The 24,616-nt window shown below is 40.4% G+C and overlaps 1 protein-coding gene across 3 annotated transcripts in view; it reads left to right on the top strand.

Annotated features, from left to right (window-relative positions):
* Positions 1 to 24,616, top strand: part of si:dkeyp-14d3.1 (transmembrane protein 132C) — a 170,423-nt gene that overhangs the window by 112,727 nt on the left and 33,080 nt on the right. For 2 of the 3 annotated variants that reach the window (XM_020052672.2, XM_010895713.3), the window contains one exon: positions 8,179 to 8,365. In XM_020052672.2, the coding sequence (XP_019908231.1) occupies positions 8,179 to 8,365 (187 nt within the window). Of the gene's footprint in view, positions 1 to 8,178; positions 8,366 to 8,593; positions 8,711 to 24,616 lie in introns of those variants that run through there. The other variant, XM_020052674.2, reaches the window with a different exon arrangement.

Raw genomic sequence — 24,616 nt, 5'->3', positions numbered from 1 at the left:
CAGACCGGGAAATGGCATTGAGGCTGTGGAAGTCATTACAGAACCTGATAGACCCATCATAGGACCATGACGATGACGGTAGCACATTGACCACCCATTTGTTGAAGGGCCTATTAATCCCATCCTCAGCATCTCTGACCTTTTTTCTGGGGGGGCCATTTCCCAGAATGCCTCTGGAATCCTGTGTGGTCTCTGGTGTACCTTTTTCCCATGTGGTGATGGAGAAAGGTAGCCTGTCCTGGGGATGTCGAACTCATTGATGTTGCAGGACTACCTTCTCCAAGTACTTTTTTAGTTGGGATGTCAGCAATTCACCACAGGGGTGCTTCACCGGGGGCCGTTCCTTCCACAAGGTACCACATCCATTTGTGGGTGATAGATCTGCTTCATCTTGTAGAGGCTGCAATGTTCCTTCATCAGATGGGACATCCTGGGTGATTCTGCAGTAGTAGAGCCTGCCCAGTAGTCACTCTGTTTTATCTCTGGCCAGGTGTCTTCCTAAAGCATGGTTGTGAGCAAGGTATAGTACCTTGTCCCAGTATCATGATGAATCCTTCAGTCCTTTACCCCCCCCTTCTCCTAGCCTCCCAGTAAAAGAGGCCCCATTTGATAGTGAGATGTGGATATGGATGATCTCATTTTCCAAGCCAACTGCCCAAACTGGACGATCAATTCTTCTGAGAGGAAGAAGTATTCAGATTTCGGCAGGTGTTCCTGATCGGGGTCTGAGCTCTCTGTATGCAAAACTCTCCATGTTCTCTCCCTCAAGGACTCTTGAAAACCGCCGAAGCTGCTCGTCCTGGAGCTACTTCACTCCAAGGATGGGAACTCGCCATTTCCGTTCCCGGGACTCTGGCTCTTGAATCTTTTCCAGGTGCTCTTCCCAAACGATTCCTGGATGAGGTGTCTGAGGCATTCTGCTGAATAACTTTAGAAACACATTGGTATCGTTCAGTTTAACTGTTTAGTCATATGGTGTTACCGGAAATTTCTGGTGTCTCCAAATGGTTATATTCTTTGTACTGCATTCTTTTTGAAACATGTTTTACAGGCCACTTCTTGTGCACCCATGTGAAAAGTATACATTGACATCAAGTGGTTTTTAGATAATTTTTTTATTGTTTTTTTGCAGATGCACTGAATGATGCAACTTTTGCGGTGAAATCTGAAAGGGAGTGGAAATGTAAACTTATCAAACATTTAAAAGAAACTTGCTAACATTTCATATTAATTAACTACAGGGTCTCTCAGTTGTCTCTGTGATGTCATATCCTGGTATATGATTATCATCATGTCATTTCATTCAAAATAGCCACTTAATGTTGAGCATCGTTAGATAACCAAACATGTATATGAACATTACTTGTTGTGTTTTGAAAATATTTCATTCGGACACCAAAATTTACAAGTCTCTTCAACAACAGGAATATACCTCTATATGTATTTGGGGGACTCTTCCATTCCCACCATCAGTTGTTATAACCAAAACAAAACAGCTCACTTAATCAAGTATATGAGTATAAAGCAAAGCTTGCTTTATTATAACAAGACAAAATGTAAAGGTAATGGAATGGGATTATATTTTGGTGTGGTGTGTGGAGAACCTAATGATTTATGTTTTATGCAGTACAAACTATTGGGGGAGCAGTTCCTTCATGTCTTAATTAGTCTGTTTGAATAGATTTCAATTCTACAAGCAACGTGCTAACACGTTTGAAGTACCACGGACCAACATAGCTACTGTAGTCAGCACGGTGCCCTGACTCTGCTTCCCCTAGCCATTCTTGCCACCCATCGCGGTGGAAATAACTCGGAAGGCCACAGCACCGGTGAGTCAGATGCATGCTGATTTGGAGATGGTCGTGACGATGTTTCCTGGGATCAATGGTATCTTCTGACTTCCTGCGGCGTAGGACTTGGATGCTCCATTGAGAGAATAACATCAAGTGCGTAGAGAACGCCGGGCACTCTGTCAACCAGCTGGTGTTCTATTTCCTGTGCGACAGGGGCATGCCAGATAGTGACAATGACATTCACAAATTACAATGTTCTGTGTAATTGCGTACATACCTTTGGGTGCCGAGAAACCATCGCTGTTGCTAAATTGTTTTATGTGAGTTTCAGTCTGCCCACATTAGTCTCAGTAGTTTTTTGTTTTCAATATTATTCCCATAATCCTAAAATAACTTCAGTAAAGCAAAGGGATATTTATGAACTATTGATTCCCGATTGAATACGACAGGTTACTCGGCATCCCTCCTCTCAGAAAAAATAAGATACTGTGTGTGTGCGCGCGAATATCACTGTGGGCTGGAATATCACTGTTCCACACTGAGGAGCATGGGAACAGCAGACATTCCGGGTGCTGTTCGTAAGAACCACTGGAGCCCTAAATGTGATTTTATTTTATTTTTTCGTCACAGAGGCCACCCTCCCTGTAAACCCTCCCTGCAGGGAAGTGTGTTGTTTAGTGAATCTCTTCTACAGGCTGTCTGCAGGATATGTCCATCACCACATATCAAACTGGTTCACTCATGTCCCCCATCTCTTGCCAAGTGTGTGGTGCTGTGCGTGTTTGTGTCCAGGCTTTTTCATGTCCAGTTTCTTAGGTATGATTCACACACGTTCATGGAAAATGGAGCCAGAATAGTGCGATGAAGGGGAGGTAGAGCTGTTGTTTTAATGTACCAGAACCATTAGAGGGGTGGAAGTGTTCGGTCTCCTGCTGTGGATCTAGTAATAGAGATATTGACACTTGAAATGTCAGCCATTCCACTTCCACACAGACACACAGACTTTTGATGATGTGTCTGTAGCGGCGTAATCCCGAGCATTGTTAGGGAGAGGACACAGAAGCAGCTATCACATCTCCCGGAGATTAAATGAGAGTGTCATAGTGAAGTATTGGCTCTGATAATAGGACAATGGAGCCAGTTTCAATTATGTCCTTATAAAGACAACTACAAGAAATGATTTACCTCAGGAAGGATTTGTTTTTTGTCAGTTTATTCTCAGTGACATTTAAATCTTTATTTCTTTAGACTTCTTGGGGCATAAAAACAGACTAACTAGCTTGCACTTACCTAGATAGGCATTTGTTTGCCGTTGAATGTGTTTGAATTAAATTGTGATGGTGTCACAGAATTTAGCTTCAGACCATATAAGAAATACTTCTTGCTGTGTGTGATCTTGCATCACATTTTGTTGTACAGTATGTCAGATATTAGTAGATTTAGTATTACCTACTTTTCCCAATCAAAATGGCTGAGTATTGTCTTAACGTGTTTTTATTATGTGACAAAGTTAGTTAACTAAGTTAGAGTTCTTCCTGGAAGTCTGAGGGACAAGCACCAGGGGCTGGGAGGAGGTGGTGTACATTTCTGTTGAGGAGAGCTTGGTGGTAAGCACTTCACTGTACCACTTACATGTTACTTTGCAAATGAATTAACTTTGATTGGATTTGGTCATACATTTGACCTATCAACAGAGCCTGCACTTAACACTGTAACATTGGAATTTCACAGTCTTTAAGCAAGCCATCATTTGATGATGAATAGAATATACAGTATACAACTATGTTCAACCTTTTCTCTGCTGCATTGACTACCTGTGACAACTAATGGTTTATTGGCCAAAGGAGGTTAAGTTTCTCTGTTTTTATTTACCCTTTTTTTAACCTTTTTTTTTCCTCAATGCTTTGAGACCGACAAGTTGAGAGTGGACATGGGCATTGAACCTTGGTCTCCAGCGGAGAGTGCAACCACTCAACCACGGCTTGGCACTGACATACATATATCTATTTACATTTGTATGTTCAATAAGTATCAAGACATTCTTACTCGATTTTGAGAAATTAAATCAAATTGTATTTGTACGTCTTCTTAATAACAGGTGTAGACTAAAGGTTCAGTTCAAATGCTAAGGTTTCAGATAGCTTAGTGGGTAGAGCATCTTTCCAAACATACAGATAGAAATATCTAAATAACGTTTGCATATGGTACTAAACCAAATGCAAAAAGGTGGAACAATGCATATAGTTAACATTCGGGAGCCTTATTTAAAAGGAGCTTTTCACCGCAGCACAACTACATAATGTACCACTTACTAATGTTAGCAATGATACATTTGTGTCATAAAAACACTAGTTCTCCTCAACATAATCTGGGAAGAACAAATAAAAATGGGGCGGTTTTATTTACTTCCTCTGTATTGGTCTGTCCATAAAGTACCACACATTTTCATAGCGAACTTAGATACAGTACCACCCCCCAACAAAAATGGTGATCGGAGACAGCTATTATTTTTAGAAGATGAAAAACATTTGAAAAACATTTGAGGTCCCCAAGGGTGAAGCGCCTCAGACCAATACTTGTACGACAGACGATCCATGCCATGCAATAGTACTGACACGGTCTGTGGCTTGGGTCAGTGACTAGTATTAGGTCCTTCCTCTGACAATAGCAAAAAACACATTTCCAATCCAAACATGTTTAATACACTTGTACATACTCTACATTAGCATAGTTATAATTCATTTTTTTGTTATTATTCATAGATTTACTTTAAATGCATTGGATTTTGACAGCTGTTGAATGTTAACACAAAATACCAGTTATTGCGTACACTCACACGTACACTTAACTATACAGCATCTGTTCCTATTCAGTTGTACAGTGAGTGTTAGTAACTATGGTGTAGTTTTCTTTTACTGGGATTGTCTGCAGCCAACTACAGTATGTGGTAGATCAATTGTTAATAAATGTACTCATGTAATGTGTGTATTATGTTTTCCTCTTTCTTCCTATGTAAGCCTTCTACTCTCCCTATCCAATATTTGCTTTGTACATTCTTCCTAATTCAATTCTTCTCTTTTTATTGCAATCTTATTTTTCAGATGGCTTTTATTGCTAGTTTAGTAGAATGTCTGCATGTTATGGTTGAGCAAAAAAAGTGACTCTTATTGTGTCTCACTATATTCTATGAAGATATATATATTTTTTACCTCATCCAATTTTTCATTTTCACAGTAATTATTAAACAAATACCACCATATTGTAGAGAGGGTAAACATTTATGTATCTAAATTAAAAACCTGAAATTAAACTCTATTCCTCTGTAGAAGAATTTTCAGGGAGAAGAGAGAATTTATGAAATTCTTTCAGTATTATGATTCACAGTTGCACCTCAGACAATTGTATTAGTTTGACTGTATCCTGTATATCCTACTGTATCCTGTACAGTATATCCTACTGTATCCTGTACAGTATATCCTGCTGTATCCTGTATATCCTACTGTATCCTATATATCCTATTGTATCCTGTATATCCTACTGTATCCTATATATCCTATTGTATCCTGCATATCCTGCATATCCTACTGTATCTTGTATATCCTGCTGTATCCTGTATATCCTACTGTATCCTGTATATCCTACTGTATCCTGTATATCCTACTGTGTCCTGTATATCCTACTGTGTCCTGTATATCCTACTGTGTCCTGTATATCCTACTGTGTCCTGTATATCTTGTTGTATCTTGTATATCCTACTGTATCTTGTATATCCTACTGTATCTTGTATATCCTACTGTATCCTGTATAACATACTTATAGTATATCCTACTGTATCTGGGATGTGCTGTTTACCAGAGGATCATGTCTGCACTGACATCCCACATGACGAGTCATTTCAGGATTCCAGTGACACAGCACAAAGTGCAGTCCAGTGACAAAACCAAAGTTTTTAAACTCTCATCTGTCATCGTTTTTTGATTGATGACCTTAGGGATTTCATTGGGCATTCCAAATTGGCATCAGATTTCTTCGAGGGACTGTGGACGGGAGAGTTAAGGCGCCTTTCTGCCATGTCTATGCTCTGACAGACCACCATAGTCTACCTCTCCGCACACTCATTGCTATTCTGTTATGGAATGTGACAGAAGTGATTTGGTTGTCATTTGAGATATTTGTAAACACTACTGTTTCTCAGAGAAATTGGATTGTTGTGCGCTAAGATGCAACAAATCACTCATTCTTTCGGGGAGAAAATAAACACAAGAATGGCGAGTGAGTTTGAGCCATACAAAAAATAAGTTCAGCAAATAAAACGCATGGTCTGTTATTCATTGTTTTCCTGTTTTCAGAGTCTGACTCATAATTTAGAAAAGAAAACATTTGTTAAGATGTCTATGTGTGAAGTTTTGCTTGTGGTGTTCTTTGTTCACCAAAACAGTAAAAAAGTTTAAATTGATAGCTGGTCTTCGAAAGCAGCAGAGAAAATAACTCATTTTTGTTCTGTTTTGGACTGTAGGATGCAATTTGTGCCATGTGCAGTAATGTGTTTTCTTTCATTCTTGTACAACCTCAAACGAAGGAGATGTGTTTTAGTGCCAGGGGGCTTTTGAAGACAGAGCATTAAATGTACTGGCCCAGAACCCTACCTTTTGACACGCCAGACATGGTTAGCAGATCTAGTGCCATTTCCCATCTCCTGCTGCTCTTGTGTAAAGCTGACCTTTGCTGCCTTTTGGCTATATTTAAACTCTGAGCACTAGAGACTTACCAGGAAATTAGATTATCAACGCTCTCCATTTGTCTGGAATAATTCAGCCCCACCATATATCCTTCTTGCATAATAAGGCAATATATTCAAAATACTGCTGCAAACAAGGGCAGCGGTAAAACCCCAAACCTTTATGTCTAAAGCAAAGGGAGCGGCGTTGTGCTGAGCTTCCCTCTGAGCTGCCATTTCATTCATTACTGTACAGAGGAACTGGCCTACATAGCAGTGGAGAATGGACATCTGTGAGAAATACTTTGCTATCATTGCTATCGTATTTTAAGTAGCCTCTTCGAGGCAGCACCTAGGTTTTCATGTTGGTCTCAATGTGGGAATTAAACCCACATCACCGCGATGGTGCTGATGCAACTGTTGTGCTCTACCAGTTTTAGGGACATGAGACCAGATTACCAGGCTATGCAATTGACCTCACTGTAAAAAAAAAAAAAAAAAGAAGCTATAATAGATAGTTCCATCAACCTCTATGACATTTTGCTGGGTAAAGGCGCGATCCTCTCGTGACTTGCTGCCATGCAGTTGAATTTTGAATCAACTTCAATAATGTCCCAATAAAGGGGATATATGATTCCTTTTTCTTCTGTTTCCTACACTGACAGTGAATCACTAAGAAGATTGATGTGTGAGACTTAGTATATCATATTAACTGGTGCAAAAATCCAAACGACAAACATATATTGGAAATGCTTGGTAAAATGTGACTGTGACCAACATTTGTTATCACACTGAACAAGCTTGCTCAAGTTCAGCTCACTTCTGACCCGCGTTTATTGATTCAACATGCAGTTATTAACTAGGTAGTTTCCTAAACATTTGGACATATACATGAACAAACGTTGCCTTGGCTTCCAAACATACTTTTTATTTACATATAAATCAACAAAGAACACCCCTTAAAAGGTTTATTTCTGTTAGACACATGACAACCAAAGGAAGTCTGGGCTTTAGGAGTGACCAAAGTGAGGTTGCTATTGAAGTTGTATGTTAAGGAATGGGCCAGGTAGAGGGGTCATTTACTTAAAACAGACTTGGAAATAAGTTGCAACCTGTGAGACTGGTGGTGTATAAATATGTAGCGAGGGCCAGTAAAGAAGGCTCTGGTGACAAATCAGATGACACTGGTAAATTACATAGAATTCATTGTGGACCCTTTTTTGCTGCAAGCCTATAGACTTAATCGTCATATTCAAGGATTGGCGGAATGGCTACATTTACAAGGGTGTACTTGACAACATGTGTGCTGGATGCCTTGTTTTGCGAAACAAGAACTAATTCTGAATTTTACTTTGAAGTATGCCTTGTAGCAAAACCTGCAACTAACTCTGGATTCAACCTGAGACTGAAGGTGGGTGATATGGTTGTGGAATGAGATCAAGCAGTTAAGCCATATACCAAGTTATTTCTCTGTGTCCCCATGTTCAGTATGTTCAGCTTAATCCCATTCAAAGCGAGGATATTTGGGCGCAGGCAGGTTGAGGTCGGCTCCAATTCAAGAAAATACTTTTTCATATGTTTTCTCCAACAAGCTTTCTCAAATCCAGTTGGCTTCCCTCAAAGTGTTAAGCGAACATTCCTGTACTGAATGGATGCATTGTGTTGCAGGTCTGAAGGAGGTGTCCAGAAGGTCCTCCAGGTGGATCTAGAGGTGGACAGTTTTCTTGGCCCGCTGGGCAGCCGCTGGATCACGTGGCAGGTGGAGTACCCGGGCAGCCGTGCCACGGTGCAGGAGGCGGAGACAGAGATACGGCTGGCACAGAAGGACCTGGGGGGCATTGTGCCCCTGGCCATGGTAAGTGGTGCCGGTCAGTCGGTGACCGTCACTATGACTCATGCAACACAGAGCGCATGGGTTTTGCCAGGGTTCCAAAGAGCAACACATTCTTTCAGAGTTCCCTGGGTTTCACAGTTTGTAACAAAATATAAATGTAAATTGTAGGTTGTAAAATGTTATGTCGCTTAATGTATATTTCCTGATTTTTTGATTTCAGATATAACTACTCATATAGCAGACCTGTACAGTAGTTTTGACTTTGGAGTCTGTGTTTGGACATGACAGAGAAGTGGTTGCATGTGGGCCTCAGCCGGCCCTGTGTGGAGCACAAAGGCTCTTTTCAGCCTGAAGCTAGGCCTGGAGGTGTGTGTCTCTTTTAGGCTGCTATACAGATAAGCTGCTCTGAATTTTGGATTAACCAAAGCTATTCTATGTAGCTCCACAGAACATCTCTCCTCATTTGTCATGGCTTTCTAAACATTTAGATCCAGAAAGGCAACATACTAGATACCATAGAGATAAATCACACCTATGTAGAAGCATTGCATTGCATAATCCATCATTTTAATAGTTCCTAGTATTATAATAATTTCATTATGCATTTTGAATTGCAGTAAGGATTTATGATTTGATTATAAGTCAGATTATAAAGGTATGCCTTAGGTTGCAAAGATCCATCATAGTTAACCTACAATTAGAATAATTAGCTAATTCTGGCTAAATCAATTATGGACAGTCATTATGGTGAGAGACATGAAAAGATGAATGGTGTTTCCAAATATATTGGAACAGATTACATGTGTGTAGAGATTGTTTAACCTCTGATGTTTAGTCATCCTGCCTTGATTTAGTATTCAGGAAGCTTTTCATTAAGCCACTTATGACCTTAGAAATACACATTCGCATTCCTGTGATTCTGTTTCTCTGGGTAATGAATTGACTCTCGCTCTCTTTCCTCCAACTTCTTCAGTACATGGCACTGAGTCTTCCCACGTTCTTAACAGCAAAACCCCCAAGAACACAAAATAGACTAACATTGTGTGAGCCTAGCCTTATACCTTCACTCACACACTCACATTCACATACAGATTTGAGTTTCAGCAAACTACATGCTTCAGTGCAAGAAGAGGCACACCAGCATGGTAGGCTGAATTAGATTACTTGGGATCACTCTGGCCTGAAAGGGCCATATAGATAACCCTCCCAGCCCTTCACCTCTCTTTTCCCTTCCTCACACAGATGATGGGAAAGATTAATTAAAAGCAGGTCTTGAAATGGCCCTACTTTTCCCCTGCCAATGGGAGAACACAGGACAGTGACTTTGCTGCAACATCTTATTGCTTGCTCTTTGGGGTTGTGTAGGTGTCTGTGTAAGCACTTTGACACTTTGCGACAACTTTATGAAATGTACTTGATTGACTGACTGTTACTGTGTTTCTCTTTGGTAGGACAGGACTGCAGACAGGTCAGAGATCTGAATCAATGACACAACAATGTCTTCCAGCTGTTGATCCCTTCTATTTGGGGCTTTAGAGGTTTTGGAGAGGAGCCCAGGGAAAAGAAAAATAGTATTATTATCAATGATGGGTGACATGAAATCCGAGCAATAACAGAGATGGAAAGAAATAGAGAGAATAGAAGCAGGGGGGCTCTAATCTCTATAATCGAGTTAAGAAGTCTTCAGAGAGCATGCTGAAGGCATCTGTTGACACAACTGTACCATCACGTTGCTTAAGAAGAGGCTTTCATCTGTAATTAGGACTAATTAGGCTAATAGGCTAGACTGTCTTTTCCATGATTCTGAAGCTAATTGAGTTTCGGCCAGAGACAATCCCTTAAACAGATCCTGACCATGCATCAAAGGTTATCATTTAATAAAGATAATGCTTATTAATAATGGTAAGCTTATTCAGGGTTGGATCACATTTATGGCATACCTCAGTCTCTCTTAAACCCATTTACATCATTCTCTGAATTCTCTGAATGCCCTTCCTCTAATGTATTGCAAAAAAATTGCTCAATACTGAAAGATCAGCCATCATGAGCTCTCTTTTTTCTTCTTTGAAGCATGCAGCTTTCTCCCGAGCATTGTAGCAGGGACACCTGCACACTGCTCCCAGCTCTACTCAAAGGTTTGTCGCTCATTTCAAACTGTGAAGCAGGATTTCTGCAAATGCTGCAATTATTTGGAAAGGACAATGCTTTTAAATGGGGGAATTTAGAAGTATCTATGAAGAGAGCGCGGAGAAATGCCTTACAAAACTTGCACATCGAAGGCTCTCTTTTCCCTGTTCTGCCTTACCTTCTTCCCTCCCCCCTCATTCACTTCACATTTCCTATATTTACTCCAGACTAACATACATTCATATATTAACAGTTTGGAGGAATTCACCCCCCCATCCTCCTCTCCATCGTCACTCTCCACTCCCTAATGGGGGGGGGGGGGTGGCTGAGACTCTTTCGGTTCAGCTGAAGATTGATCTTAAAGGCAGTAATTGGAGGCTGAGCTAGTTCTTCAGCAGCACAGCGGGATGCTGGTCCATTATCTTTTACCTTGCTGAGGCATTACGCTCCTATCCTGGCCGGACTCGTCATCATCATTACCCACGCTGTGGTGATGGAGAAAGCGAAAGGACAGGGCATACAACGTATCGCCATTCATCTGTCTTTCTGAGACGGCTTTCCTCAACATTAAACTGTGCTTACTCACACAGCACATTCAAACAGCATGGAGATCAGGAGAAATGAATGGAGCAGTTTGTATTCGTGTTCTCTCCGAATGGTATCATCAATACATCACTGTGGCCTTCTCCAGCCACTACCTCTTTCACATTATACAGTCATCCATCAGCAACACTCAATGGCATTTTTTATTTTGTAATTTATGTTTTCTTTCTCCTCTCCTGGAACCTTAGTTCCCATGTTTTCAGCTAGGCAGGTGAAATAGATGGAGAGCAGTTTACAAAACATATTGCCAGATGCAAATGTATAAAAAGCCGAGCATGTATCTTGAACCCAGCCAGACATGCTCTTCTAACAACAGATAGAAGTAGTCTGATCTCAATCAGATGCTGAGCATGTCACCAGACTATGCAACCTAATTTCCATTGTACCACACAGTACACCACACAACGTAATTTCCATTGAACCACACAGTACACCACACAACGTAATTTCCTCTGTACTAAACAATGCACTGCACTAAATTATAAAAGATTACACTGCAGGTACCTGTGTTTGCCCCCATCATTGCTCTCAGGCACTGCTCTAGCTGATTGCATTGCCAGCGTAAAGCATTGCACTTCTTTGCATAGCGTGACTCATAGAGTCTACAATGAGGACTGATGTATGAATCCCCAGTGGGCAATCTATTAGAAGCTGGAACAGTATGGCTGGGAGGTTGATATAAGAGGGAGCATTGGCTCTTAATTGAGCCTACTGCTGTGTTCACGTGTCATATAATGCATGTCATGTTAATGAGCGCAACACATATGATGAATGTTCCTCTGATCCACAGCCACTCACTCCTTGATCTCTCCCTTTTCAATACCTTTTTAAACTGCATTCTAAATAAGGGGGATCTATTCTATCCCTCCATTCTTCTTCTTTACAAAGCCTTCTCTAAAACAGACAGGAAGAGATAGGCAGAGTAATTCCCAGCTGTTTTTGATAAGGCTGAAAGCGGCAAGACTGGTGTGGGCGGGAACTGAGTTTGCCATTTTAAAAAGAGTACAAGTGCTTTTTTTTAATGGTGTACTCTATTCTTTTGGTGTCAGATGTGGAATACAGACCGTCTTGAAATGTCTACATAATTGAAAGCAAAAAAAGAAAATTTGTTCGGGTTGTAGCATCCTTTATAGTTGAGGAGAAGCAAGCCCATGATTAGAATCTCAAAAGTTTTGCTCTCCAAACATCAGCCCCAAATATATACTTACATCCCACTGAAACAATATTCGTTTTTGTAATGATTTTGTTTCCAGACCTTTTGTCAAACTGATTGACCACATTCCTATTTATAGGAAATGATAAATTAAAAAAAATTGAATTTACTGCAACAAAGGCGGTATTATCACATACAGTCTGTCTTGTAAATGTAAACGCACCTTGTGAGGCATGAAAGAACACGTGTTGAAGATTTATGAGTGTTGGTAATGGGACTCAGCAGTCAAATTGACCTTTGAGCCTGAAAATTGAGGTTTCAGTCCAGAGGGCAGCTACGCCTAGCTAAGCAGGCTGTATGGATCTGGAGGAAATCAGTCAGTGAGATCAGGAGGTCATTCCCTCCAGTCCGGAACAAGGGAAGAGGTCTTTATCGATCACCTTAAAGTGATAGATATCGGGTTGAAATGGAGCAGGCTCCACAGGTGACCATAGAGAAGCAGGCCATATGCAGGTCATCACTATAGCACCGCCAGTCTCTTGCTGCTGCCCCCATCCCACCCCAGGCCCTGCATTTGTTTTGGGGCAGGGAGAGAGGACCTTGTGTCCATGGTGCCTGACCTTGGTGTCTCTTCTTCCTGGATCTGTGAAACTCACTGTCACTTGTATTCATCAGGAATAAAGACTATTTCTGTCCACCTGACCAATTGATCTAGATGTATTGCCCGTATGATATTCATGAGCCTTGCGTGGGATATGCCCTATAAAGTTAAAATATAGTGGTTCTACTTTTAGCCATGTTTTATTCACAAGCTTTCTGGCCCAGCATGAGAAGAATCAATTCCTTGCCACTGTGCTTCAGTGGTTCACTTCCTGTTCACTCAAATAGCCAACCTTCAGCTTCCCATCAAAACAACCTTTCAAAGAGAAAGTAATTGGTACTTACATACTATGTATTTGTTTACGTGTCAGGAATAATCAATTGTACGCCATCAGTACATGAAAGTTGTAGACCTAATACAAGTTATAAGATATAGATGTGCCAGCAGGTAATAAAACAGGGACGGGCACTAATATACGTCCATTTTGTATGCAACCGTTAAGGCAAAAATATATGAAACCTTTTTTTTCTCTTTCTTTTAATGCCTTTCTTTCTCGACTGTAACGTTTATTGGGTTCTAATTTAAGCCAATGTATTTGTTCTCTCAATCTGTAGCAGTGACGGGCTAGCTTGCCCTAATTGATTTAGTTGTACCGCTTGACCAAATCTTTTCCGCTTAAATGATAAACTAAAACTCAAAATATTAATGTCTCTACAAGCATTTTGTTCACACATTTAGAATCCAGTGCTGATTGCTGTAATTTTTGACTCAGACTTTTAAATGAGTGTTTTAAATGTATAGCTGTGGTCTAGTTGGAGCTGGTTTTACTTGACTGCTTTGAGAGTTCTGAATGCATAATTTGTGAACTGAAGCAGTTTATTCAAAGAGACTTTGTACTGTATGTTTTGGTTCTACAAAGCTCTGTCTGACATTCAATAATCAATTAATTGTATACATTCCTGCACCAGGCATCTTAATGTCTTTTTCTTCTCTAATGCTGCCTGCAGGTTGATCTGTTTTTCTCTGCATAAAGTATGTGTAACAAACAGTTATTTGTTGTAGTCGAGCCAGAGGACCAACATATACAGACGGATCAGCTGGATTGATCATATAGCAGCGTGTGTATTCCTTTTTTTTGTGAGTGAGCCTGCTAACTTCAAATCTTAGTACTGTTTACATGGTACAGTATGTTAGTTAAGTATCATCTCAATCATTTGGACATCATTTGGACATTCTCAATCATTTGGACATTTTCACTTAGGGGTGTACTCACTTTTGTTGCCAGTGGTCTAGACATTAATGGCTGTGTGTTTTGTTATTTTGAGGGGACAGCAAATTTACTCTGTTATACAAGCTGTACACTACTTTACATTGTAGCAAAGGGTAATTTCTTCAGTGTTGTCACATGAAAAGGTATACTCAAGTATTTACAAAAATGTGAGGGGTGTACTCACTTTTGTTTAGATACTGTATCTGCAGAAAACAAAACCTCATTTAAATCCACAGAGAATAGGGTTGTCCCAAGAATCGAATATAACTGAGGAATGCCTATAGATAACATCAGCAAGCGCTCCATTGTGACACATTACAGTCCCCAAAAGGCACAGTGTTCTATGCTGCTATCTTGCAATACAGCCATATCAGTGTCATGCCTACAATGACCAGGGGTCCAGCAAAGGGCGGCAAGGTTGTTGGTTGGGGAATGCGTTCCCCTCAAGTACATGTGTACTGGTATAGGATACCTGAGTGAGAGAGCAATGTGATAACGATCAGAACAGTCTAGGAGATGTGCTTCGAGGAAACATCTCGATGGCCAACTATTCCGCACCTGCCATGGAGTTGTTGAGATGAGGCAAGGCCATAATCCCCGCCTCTGGGAGAGAATGTGGTTAAAGGATTTGACACATTATATGGCCAAATACATTGAAACAAGGCTAGATAGTCCTCTAGGTTGCTGAGTAATAATTGGGATGCAATAGATGCTGATAGGCTTTAGCCATGTCAATAAAACAGCTGCACAATACTGCTTACAGCAGATATGATGTGAAGGATCTTTAGAGATGCTGAGAGTCACCCATGTATAGCTCTCAATCCTGACTGAACTGTAAAGAAAAGTAATGCATTCACTTTCCTGATGGGAACTTTAAGTTGAACAATGGCGCATTCAACAGGACAAAACTTTCAGATAGAATATTTGGAATGCATCTCTGACATGTAGGAATCAACCCTTGCTAATGACATTTCAGTCTGCATGCAACATTTAGAACGTTGTAAAACAGAATGTGGCCCAGAGATGTTGGTAGCATCATGGCAGAGCTGCAATGAAGCAACCAAATGCTTAAACATAAACCTTTTACTGCTATGTTTGAGTATTTAGTGCATTTCAACAAATGCCAGGGATGCACTGACAACCCAATCTAATTCGATCTACCGTTTTGCTAAATCTTTGAGTGCTCAGTGGTTGGAACATGTCTTGATCAGGGGGTTTTGATAATGCACATCTGTCATAATGACTCTCAACTCATGCAAGGATGGACCAAGCTAACCTGTTGGTCGAAAGTAACACATGTCTAGACAAATGGAATCAGTGGATATCTGTAATCTAATATCAACTTGTCATTAATCACTTGTAGTTGAAATTAGATTTTGTCTTATATAGATAAAAGACCAACAATTAAAATGTTGACAAGTAGTTTTGGATTTAGTATCTAATAATAATAATTTAATTACTTTTCATTGTAAAGGGGATAATCTCAAAGTGCATGAAAAAGAAAATAATAAATAAGCAAATAATAATAATGAATAAATAAAAGAACAATTTATTAAAAGTGCTTGTACAAATGAAAAAACTAAAAAGGAAAAAGTCACCAGAATCCATTGAATAGTCCAATCTAATTAAATTGAAAGTTACTTGTAACAGCTGAAATAGCTGCATGTAACTAATTAATAAGTACTAGTATATAGTCAAATGAAAGAGTTTCTAGTTACTAATGAATAACTATTAGTTGTTTTTAAATGATGTCTAGTCAGCGCAAGGGTATACATTTTCAAACAGCTTGCCATAGTTTGGCTTTTTGTCCACCTTGTATTTTACACTCTTAATTGTATATCTCAGAGTACATTTTCATCGAAAACTATTCAATTTAAATTAAGGAATGGAGCAGAGTCGATAATGTCATTAATATTTTAGCTAAGGATTTGTCCAGTCAGCAGTGTCACATATACACTTTGGTTGCTGGAGGACAGGCTTACCCATAAATCACGTGTACTCATAAATAATGTAGAACTAGAGCAATTCAACAAGAATAAAGAGTCAATACTATCAATGAGCTGTCATATGGATCCCCATGCATCAGCAACACCCTCATACACTTCTATGAGAGATGGAGAGGAGAGCAGTCTTCTGGTGAGTATAAAGTGTGTCCCGTCTATCAGAGCAGCAATTCATCCCAAACTCATTTTCCATATAGGAGATGATATCTATGAGTATAGGAACCTTATAAATCAATGAATATGGCTCTTTCTGTAGCTCTTTACGCTCACAACTCATATACGAGTTGAAAATGGCAGATCTGGTCACTGATACGGACCTACATTGAATCGCAGTGGCTATGGGGTGTCTGCTTTCAGGCAACATATGGGATTGAACTGACCGATGTGCTCAACGATAACACCAGTGCAACAAGAAAATGTCCCCATCCATCCTGAAAATTGGGTTGCTTTTGCGATAATGCTGTAACTCAACAGCCATAAATGTGGAGTGAAATAGGGGACATGGTTTATAATGAACTGTGCTTTGATGTCATACAAGCAAACCACTCACTTACTAGTTAAAATGTGCATTTCTATTTTTAAACCCATATTATGTATGAGGTTAAATCAAATTGATTGATCTACTTTGGGTCAACTGATCAAATACAAGTGTGAATGGGTTAACCCAACTTAAAAAATAAGCCTACATTTTTTTAGGTTGACTAAATGTAAAAAAAAATCTGTGTAATAACTGATTAAGTCTAATTTATGATGAATGATGTAGTTTGCAATGGCCAGTCTTTTAGTTCCAAGATTAATGTACATCGTGCTTGATGCAAGTGTACTTAAAAGACATACATACACAAGTTCCTCGACACAAAAAGTCTGAATTTGTAAGCAAAAATATATCTAAATAAACCTCTAAAAGGTCCTGACTCCATTGTCTGTGCATCAGAATTATTATATGTTTCTCTGCACTGCCTTGTGAAAGCCTAACAATTATATATCTAAGCAATAAGGCTTGAGGGGGTGTGGTATATGGCCAATGTACCACGGCTAAGAGCAGTTCATAGACACAGCGCATCGCAGAGAAATGGATCCATAGTTTCATATGCTCATGTAATTTGCATGTAAAATCAACAGTTGTAATACTTACCTTTAAGTTCTAATATTTAATTTATTATCTCCAAATTGTTTCCATTTCTCAAATTTGTTTTTACATTTCATTGGCCAATTTAAAAACATTCACCACCATAATGATTGTATTCATTTGTTGTTGTTTTAAACTGGAGAAATCATCTATTCATCTATCAAGAAATAATCCTAAATCCAAAGCTTAAACATGTTTGGAGTGGTTAAATTTTTTCTAATAGGCTAATATATGGCCATGTTTTGAATATTATCTCTCCTAGATCTTTTTCTAGATCATCAAACTCACACTTTTGTTTAGGTCATTACAGATAGTTAGTGAATGACTGAGCAGTGGGTATTCATCTTTTACTGACTACTCTCTGTAATGGCCCTGAATTTAGTAAGGAGAAATTAAATCTAATGCCACCAGCTAAATGAAGCCTCCTCAGTGGTGATAGCTGTGTTTAATTTCCCTCAGCAATAGGCCTTGGTCACGGGATACCTGGCATGTTCTCTCATTAGACCTCTGTTCCCAGGCTGGCACTCAGTGGAAGATTTCCACTATCAAAGCCCCCATTGAATCCAGCAGCACTTCCCACCCTGTCTCCCCTGCACCAGCCTGTTCTAATGAGAAGATAAGCTCTGAGACAAGCGGGCTCTGGAGGTCCAGCGAACACTAGTGGTTAGTTGTGTTGTAGGTGGCAGTGAGGGATGAATGCCTGCTGGAGATACTGTAAGACCTGTCCCCGCTGACACAGCATTTCCAACCTCTCTGTGGGGAAAGAGGGGGAAAGCATCAGAGAGTTAGAGAGGCTTCTCAGGTGGAGATAAAGAGAAACAGAGACTTTTATTAAAAGGGAGTGTTCATTTCTCAAATGTTCTCTAAACTTCAAAGGGTTCACATGCGGTGATAGATCGTTGTGCCTGGTGCAAACCATGCCTTTATTCGCTTCTTTTCCACAATGTTCACTTCATCCCAATTAAAGGCCCACTGTACTGAGAGAAGAGACACTTGGCACTTGACACAGAGAGGAGAGTGGAGTAGAGGAAAGGATATCTCACTTACTGTAGCCTGCTTTATTTATTCAAGAAACCTGCGTATGATTGTCATTACATTTCTGAACTATTTGTCTTTGTCTTTTCTAGCTGTTGTTAGATATTCCTAGATACAAATTATGTGTAGAGTAGAGAATGAATTGTCCTTTGTTAAATGAATGCACATATTTCATTGAATCGTTTACATACAATTATCGACTCTCTTGGTAAATATTCGCAAAAAAGCCTATGAAAAATATTTTATCTTACAATTGTATTTATTTTTTAGGTTAGAGAAATAATTTTCATGGTCCCTCTGCATAAAACTTGCCTGTATTGGAGGGTATCTAGAGTTGTTACTCATCTGAAAGTATTACAGTGACCCAGCCGCATTGAGTTAGAAGTTTTATTGGATCGATGAGACTAAGATTGAGCTTTTTGGCCAATGTGTGGCCAAAAAGACTGCACGTCTCAACACACACCATACACCTTCATCATTCAGTAAAGTATAGTGGTGGCAGCATCATTCTGTGGGGATGCTTTTCATCAGCAGGGACTGAGCATTGGATTTGGAGGAAGAACGGATGGAGCAAAATAGAGTAAAATGCTGGAAGAGCACTTGCTTCAGACTGCTGTAAAATGGAGAGCTCAGGAGTAAAATTCACCCTTCAGCAGGACAATTCACCTTCTTATAGCAGTAGGCCTGAAGAACATGCCCTCGGAGTCAAACTGACTATAGCCCGCTCCTCACATACAGTTAGGTCCCCATATACAGTTGGACAATTGACTCAAAAGGTGTTTCTTGGACAGGTGTGGGATATTCCTTTGTTATTTCTTCATTAAGCAGGTAAAAGCTCTGGAGTTAATTCTAGGTGTGGCATTCACATTTTGAAGCTGTTGCTGTGAACCCATAACATGTGGTCAAAGGAGCGCCCAATGCAAGTGAAACAGGCCATCCTTAGAGAAGAGAAGACTTCACAAGACCAAATACTATCAATGAGTGTGGTGTTGCCAAAAAAACATCTAAAAAAGACCAGTTCTGTAACAGCATTTTTTAGACAGATGAAACTTAGATCATCCTGTACCAGAATGATTGGAAGAAAAAAGTATGGAAAAGGCTTAGAATGGCTCATGATCTGAAGCATACCACATCATCTGTAAAACATGGTGGAGGCAGTGTGATGGCAAGGCCATGCATGGCTTCCAATGGCACTGGGTCACTATTGTTTATTGTGATGTGACAGAAGACAGAAGCAGCCGGATGATTTCTGAAGTGTATAGGGATACATTGTCTGCTCAGATTCAGCCAAATTTAGCGAAGTTGATTGAACGGCCCTTCACTTATCAGATGGACAATGAACCAAAACATACTGTGAAAGCAACCCAGGAGGCAAAGAATTGAAATATCCTGCAATGGCCGAGTCAATCACTTGATCTCAACCCGATTGAGCATGCATTTCACTTGATGAAAGACTGACGAAGAAACAACAACTGAAGACATGCAGTAAAGGCCTGGCAAAGCATCACAAAGCAGGAAACCCAGCGTTTGGTGATGTCCATGCATTCCAAACTTCAAGCAGTCATTGCCTGCAAGGGATTTTCAACAAAATATATAAGTATGAAAAATTTACATTTTATTTATGATTGTGTTAATTGGCCAATTACATTTGACCCCCTGAAATAACGGGACTGTGCTGAAAGTCTGCACTTAATTTGCATCTTGGTTGTTTCATTTCAAATCCATTGTGGTGGTGTACAGTGACAAAATTATGAAAATTGTGTCAGTGTCCAAATATTTCTGGACTTAACTGTACACACCCAACACTCAACTAGACAAATCTATGACCCCTCCCCACATATACACAACTTCAACTGGACAATTCTTGCACCTTACATATTTTGTTTTTAGTAATTTATTAATGCTCAGTCCACTATTCATAATTGTTTGAATTTCTTTTGCATAAAAATGTTGCACCAATGGACCATAACAAATTCGTAGTTTGTTGTGAAAAAATTATAAAAACTATTTATTTGCCTCAACATGTAGAATTTCCTACATTGGCCCAGTCAGATTTGTGATCATAATTGCATATAATAATTTATTTTGAGTGTTTTTAAAGGGGTATTATTTTCCCTGAATGTTCCAGAGGGAGGAGGGACAGCTCCTCCTTTTGACACCTCCCTCTCATTACCTGGCATCAGTGCTGTACTAAAGAGGATGGTTGAGCCACCCCTGGGAAAGGAGAAAAGGTTTTGACTAACCGCATGTGCTGTGTTGCCGTTCCTGGCGTAAACGGTGAGGGGCAAAGCCCGGCAACCATAACTGCCCCTTTCCACCTGAGGGAGACTTGCGCAGATAAGCCTATATTTGGTTCAGTTTCTTCCTTTTATGCCTCTAATTTATTTTAATTTTTTTATTAATGAACCAGGCTTCAAGCCTATTCCAGTCTCTGGTCAATATATGTATATCAGTGCTGTCAAACGATTAAAATTATTATCCTTGTCTAGTTAATCCCTATTACAATTAATCACATTTTTACAGTGTGTTGAAATTTAGCCCTAAATTAATAGTGCACTATGTTAAGATATACTTTGTATTATAGTGCTTGACTTGGCATTAAATGAGTGCAGAAGCTGTCTTTTTCTAAGTCGTCCATTAGACCAAGGTGTTACAGTTAAATTTCTCCCTTCGAATTTCCACAACGATACCGTTTGTTTGTAGTCACTGTATTTCTCTGTAGAAGGTTGCAGGTCTCTGAACAGTTCTACTATCTTGTACCATTGTGCTGTTGATCAAGGCCACAACTTGAATCATTCTCTTTGGAGAGCTGTTGGGTGTGCAGGCATTTGATCCAACCCTGAATCATACCTAAGCTTTTCAAGGTATTGTCCTGTAACTGAGGTAGGGACCTGCAAACAGCAGTTTTTCTGATGGGTGGTTGGCCAAAACCAAATACCTGTGCTTTATTAAATTATTCTCATATTCAATTAAAGGTGGACCAAATGCACAAGGTAGGCTACATAAGTAATAGGCATAAAGTAGGCAAGGTGACCAGCAGTTATCCACAAGCATTAATCAGGGGTGATTCCTGCGCTTCATGGAAGTTCTTAATTCCACTATTAGAATATGTTTTGTTGGAGACGTGACTGGCAACGATATCAAATAATGATAACTTACCATACTTAAAGCTAGGTATTTGAGAATGGTTATCTAGTCTGTTGTATATCATTATTTAATAGGTTAGGGACTTAATTGCTGAATGTCATATCTCTTTCTCCTCAAGCCACAACACGCTTGCTTAATGGCCCACAACATGCAAGCAGAATCAGAAATAGCATCTCGGGACCAGTATGAGAAAAGTGTCAGGTAAGAGGCACACAAGGCAAGATACTTCCAATTTCCAACTTAGAACAACTTATCATGTTTACATTTATCATGGGATGTTAGGAAGAATTCACGGACGTGTAAACAGAATTTGCGACAAAATGCCCACACTCCATTTTTATTAAGAGGAAAATGTACCTTTGGGTGGTATCTACCTACCCAAAATGTTATATGTAAATAATAATAATGGTGTGACAGAAAATCAATGGGGTAAAGCATTTTAAATGAATCGCTCTAGTTAAAAAGTTGACTTTGACAGCCCTTAAATACACTGATAAGCCGAAACATTACAAGCACCTGCCTAATATGCTGTTGGCCCTTCATGTGCCGCCCAAAACACAGCAGACCCGCCGAGGCATGGACTCTATAAGACCCCTGAAGGTGTCCTTTGGTATCTGGCACCAAGAAATTAGTAGGCAATCCTTCAAGTCCTGTAAGTTGTGAGGTGGAGCTGCCAATCGGACTTGTTGGTCCATCATTGAGATCTGGGGAATTTGGAGGCCAGTGCAACAACTTGAACTCGTCATCATGTTCCAAAAACCATTCCCGAAAAATCTGGGCAGTGTGGCAGGGCACATTATCCTGCTGAAAGAGGCCACTACCATCAGGGAACACCATTGCCATAAAGGGGTGTACCCGGTCAAACCAGGGTTTCCCAGTGGAACAATGCCCAGAGCATTGGGTATTCTGACCAGTCTGCGGCTACCCAGCCCCATATGCAGCTGGGTGCGATGCATTGTGTGTTGTGACACATTCGTCCTGTAACAATCAGAAAAATATTTGGTGACTGCCACAGTAGTCTTCTGTCCTTTCAGACCAGATGGGATAGTCTTCATTGCCTTCTTGCATCGATGAGCCTTGGGCACCTAACACTCAGTCTCCGGTTTGTGGTTTGCCCCTCCTGGGAACACTGTCGTTAGGTACTCACCACTGCTGCCCGGGAGCACCCCACAAGCCTTGTGGTTTCAGAGATGCTGTGTCCCAGTTGTCTGGCCATAACAATTTGGCCCTTGTCAAAGTCATTCAGGTCTTAACTCCTGCCCATTTCTACTGCATCCAACATATTGATTACAAGAACTGATTGTTCACTTACCATCTAATCTACACAGACCAAATATTTGATTATATTTGATTATCATGTGACAACATTGAAGAAATGACACTTGTAAAGTAGTGAGTATATAGCTTGTATAACAGTGTAAATTTGCTGTCCCCTCAAAAAAACTCAACACACAGCCATTAATTTCTAAACCGCTGGCAACAAAAGTGAGTACACCCCTAAGTGAAAATGTCCAAATTGGACCCAATTAGCCATTTTCCCTCCTCGGTGTCATGTGACTCGTTAGTGTTACAAGGTCTCAGGTGTGAATGGGTCCACAGGTGTGTTCAATTTGGTGTTATCGCTCTCACACTCCCTCATACTGGTCACTGGATGTTCAACATGGCACCTCATAGCAAAGAACTGAAAAAGAATAAAAGAATTGTTGCTCTACATAAAGATGGCCTAGGCTATAAGAAGATTGCTAAGACTCTGAAACTGAGCTCCAGCAAGGTGGCCAAGACCATACAACAGTTCAAAAGGACAGGTTCCACTCAGAACAGGCCTCGCCATGGTTGACCAAAGAAGTTGAGTGCACATGCTCAGCGTCATATCCAGAGGTTGTCTTTGGGAACTAGATGTATGAGTGCTGCCAGCATTTGTGCAGAGGTTGAATGGGTGGGGGGTCAGCCTGTCAGTGCTCAGACCATACACCGCACACTGCATCAAATTGGTCTGCATGGCTGTCTTCCCAGAAGGAAGCCTCTTCTAAAGATGATGCACAAGAAAGCCCGCAAACAATTTGCTGAAGACAAGCAGACTAAGGACATGGATTACTGGAACCATGTCCTGTGGTCTGATGAGACAGAGAAACTTATTTGGTTCAGATGGTGTCAAGCGTGTGTGGCAGCAACCAGCTCAGGAGTACAAAGACAAGCGTGTCTTGCCTACAGTCAAGCATGGTGGTGGGAGTGTCATGGTCTGGCGCTGCATGAGTGCTGCCGTCACTGGGGAGCTACAGTTCATTGAGGGAACCATGAATGCCAACATGTACTGTGACCATAGGTGCCGATACCGTGGGTGCTCCGGGGCTCGAGCACCCACGGAAAATAGCGAGCACCCACGGAAAATAGCGAGCATCCACGAAAATACCGAGCACGAGCACCCACGTGTGCCAGACCGCCAGTCCGCCAGTAGGCTACATTCATTTAAAATTAAACTTGCCGTTGGTGATATGTAAAGCGTCTGTCACACTGTGATTGGTTATGTCGATGTTAGTGACAGCGACATAACCAGTCGCCTGCTCCGGGTGCTCCCTATCCACCAATCACAGCGTTTCTCAGATGAAAAAATGCCACTATCAAAAACTCGTAGCAGAAATTAGGGAGAAACTCCCAGAAACTATATGTGTAGTTTTTTTTAATCGATATTTAGATAATAGCGCAAAACCTGAATTTCCCACGAACTGATCGCGGTTAGGCCTACGTGTCAGTTAAACTTTTCATCTCCAATCCTGTATTTGTGATAAGTGGTACATTTATTAATAAGTAAATGAATAGGTGTGCGTAGTGCGTTTATATATGTATATATAGGTGTATATATAGGTATATATAGGTGTGTATATATAGGTATATAGGTGGGTATATATATATAAATGGCGTGCGCCTATGAGCACCCACGGAGGAAAACATAAATCGGCGCCTATGACTGTGACATACTGAAGCAGAGCATGATCCCCTCCCTTCGGAGACTGGGCCGCAGGGCAGTATGATAACGACCCCAAACACACCTCCAAGATGAACACTGCCTTGCTAAAGAAGCTGAGGGTAAAGGTGATGGACTGGCCAAGCATGTTTCCAGACCTAAACCCTCAAATGGAAGGTGGAGGAGCGCAAGATCTCTAACATCCACCACCTCTGTGATGTTGTCATGGAGGAGTGGAAGAT

This window comes from Esox lucius, chromosome 13 (assembly GCF_011004845.1).
Source record: "Esox lucius isolate fEsoLuc1 chromosome 13, fEsoLuc1.pri, whole genome shotgun sequence".
NCBI lineage: Eukaryota > Metazoa > Chordata > Actinopteri > Esociformes > Esocidae > Esox > Esox lucius.
The sequence above is the reverse complement of the archived record's forward strand: the minus strand, read 5'-3'. Positions and strand labels throughout refer to the sequence as shown.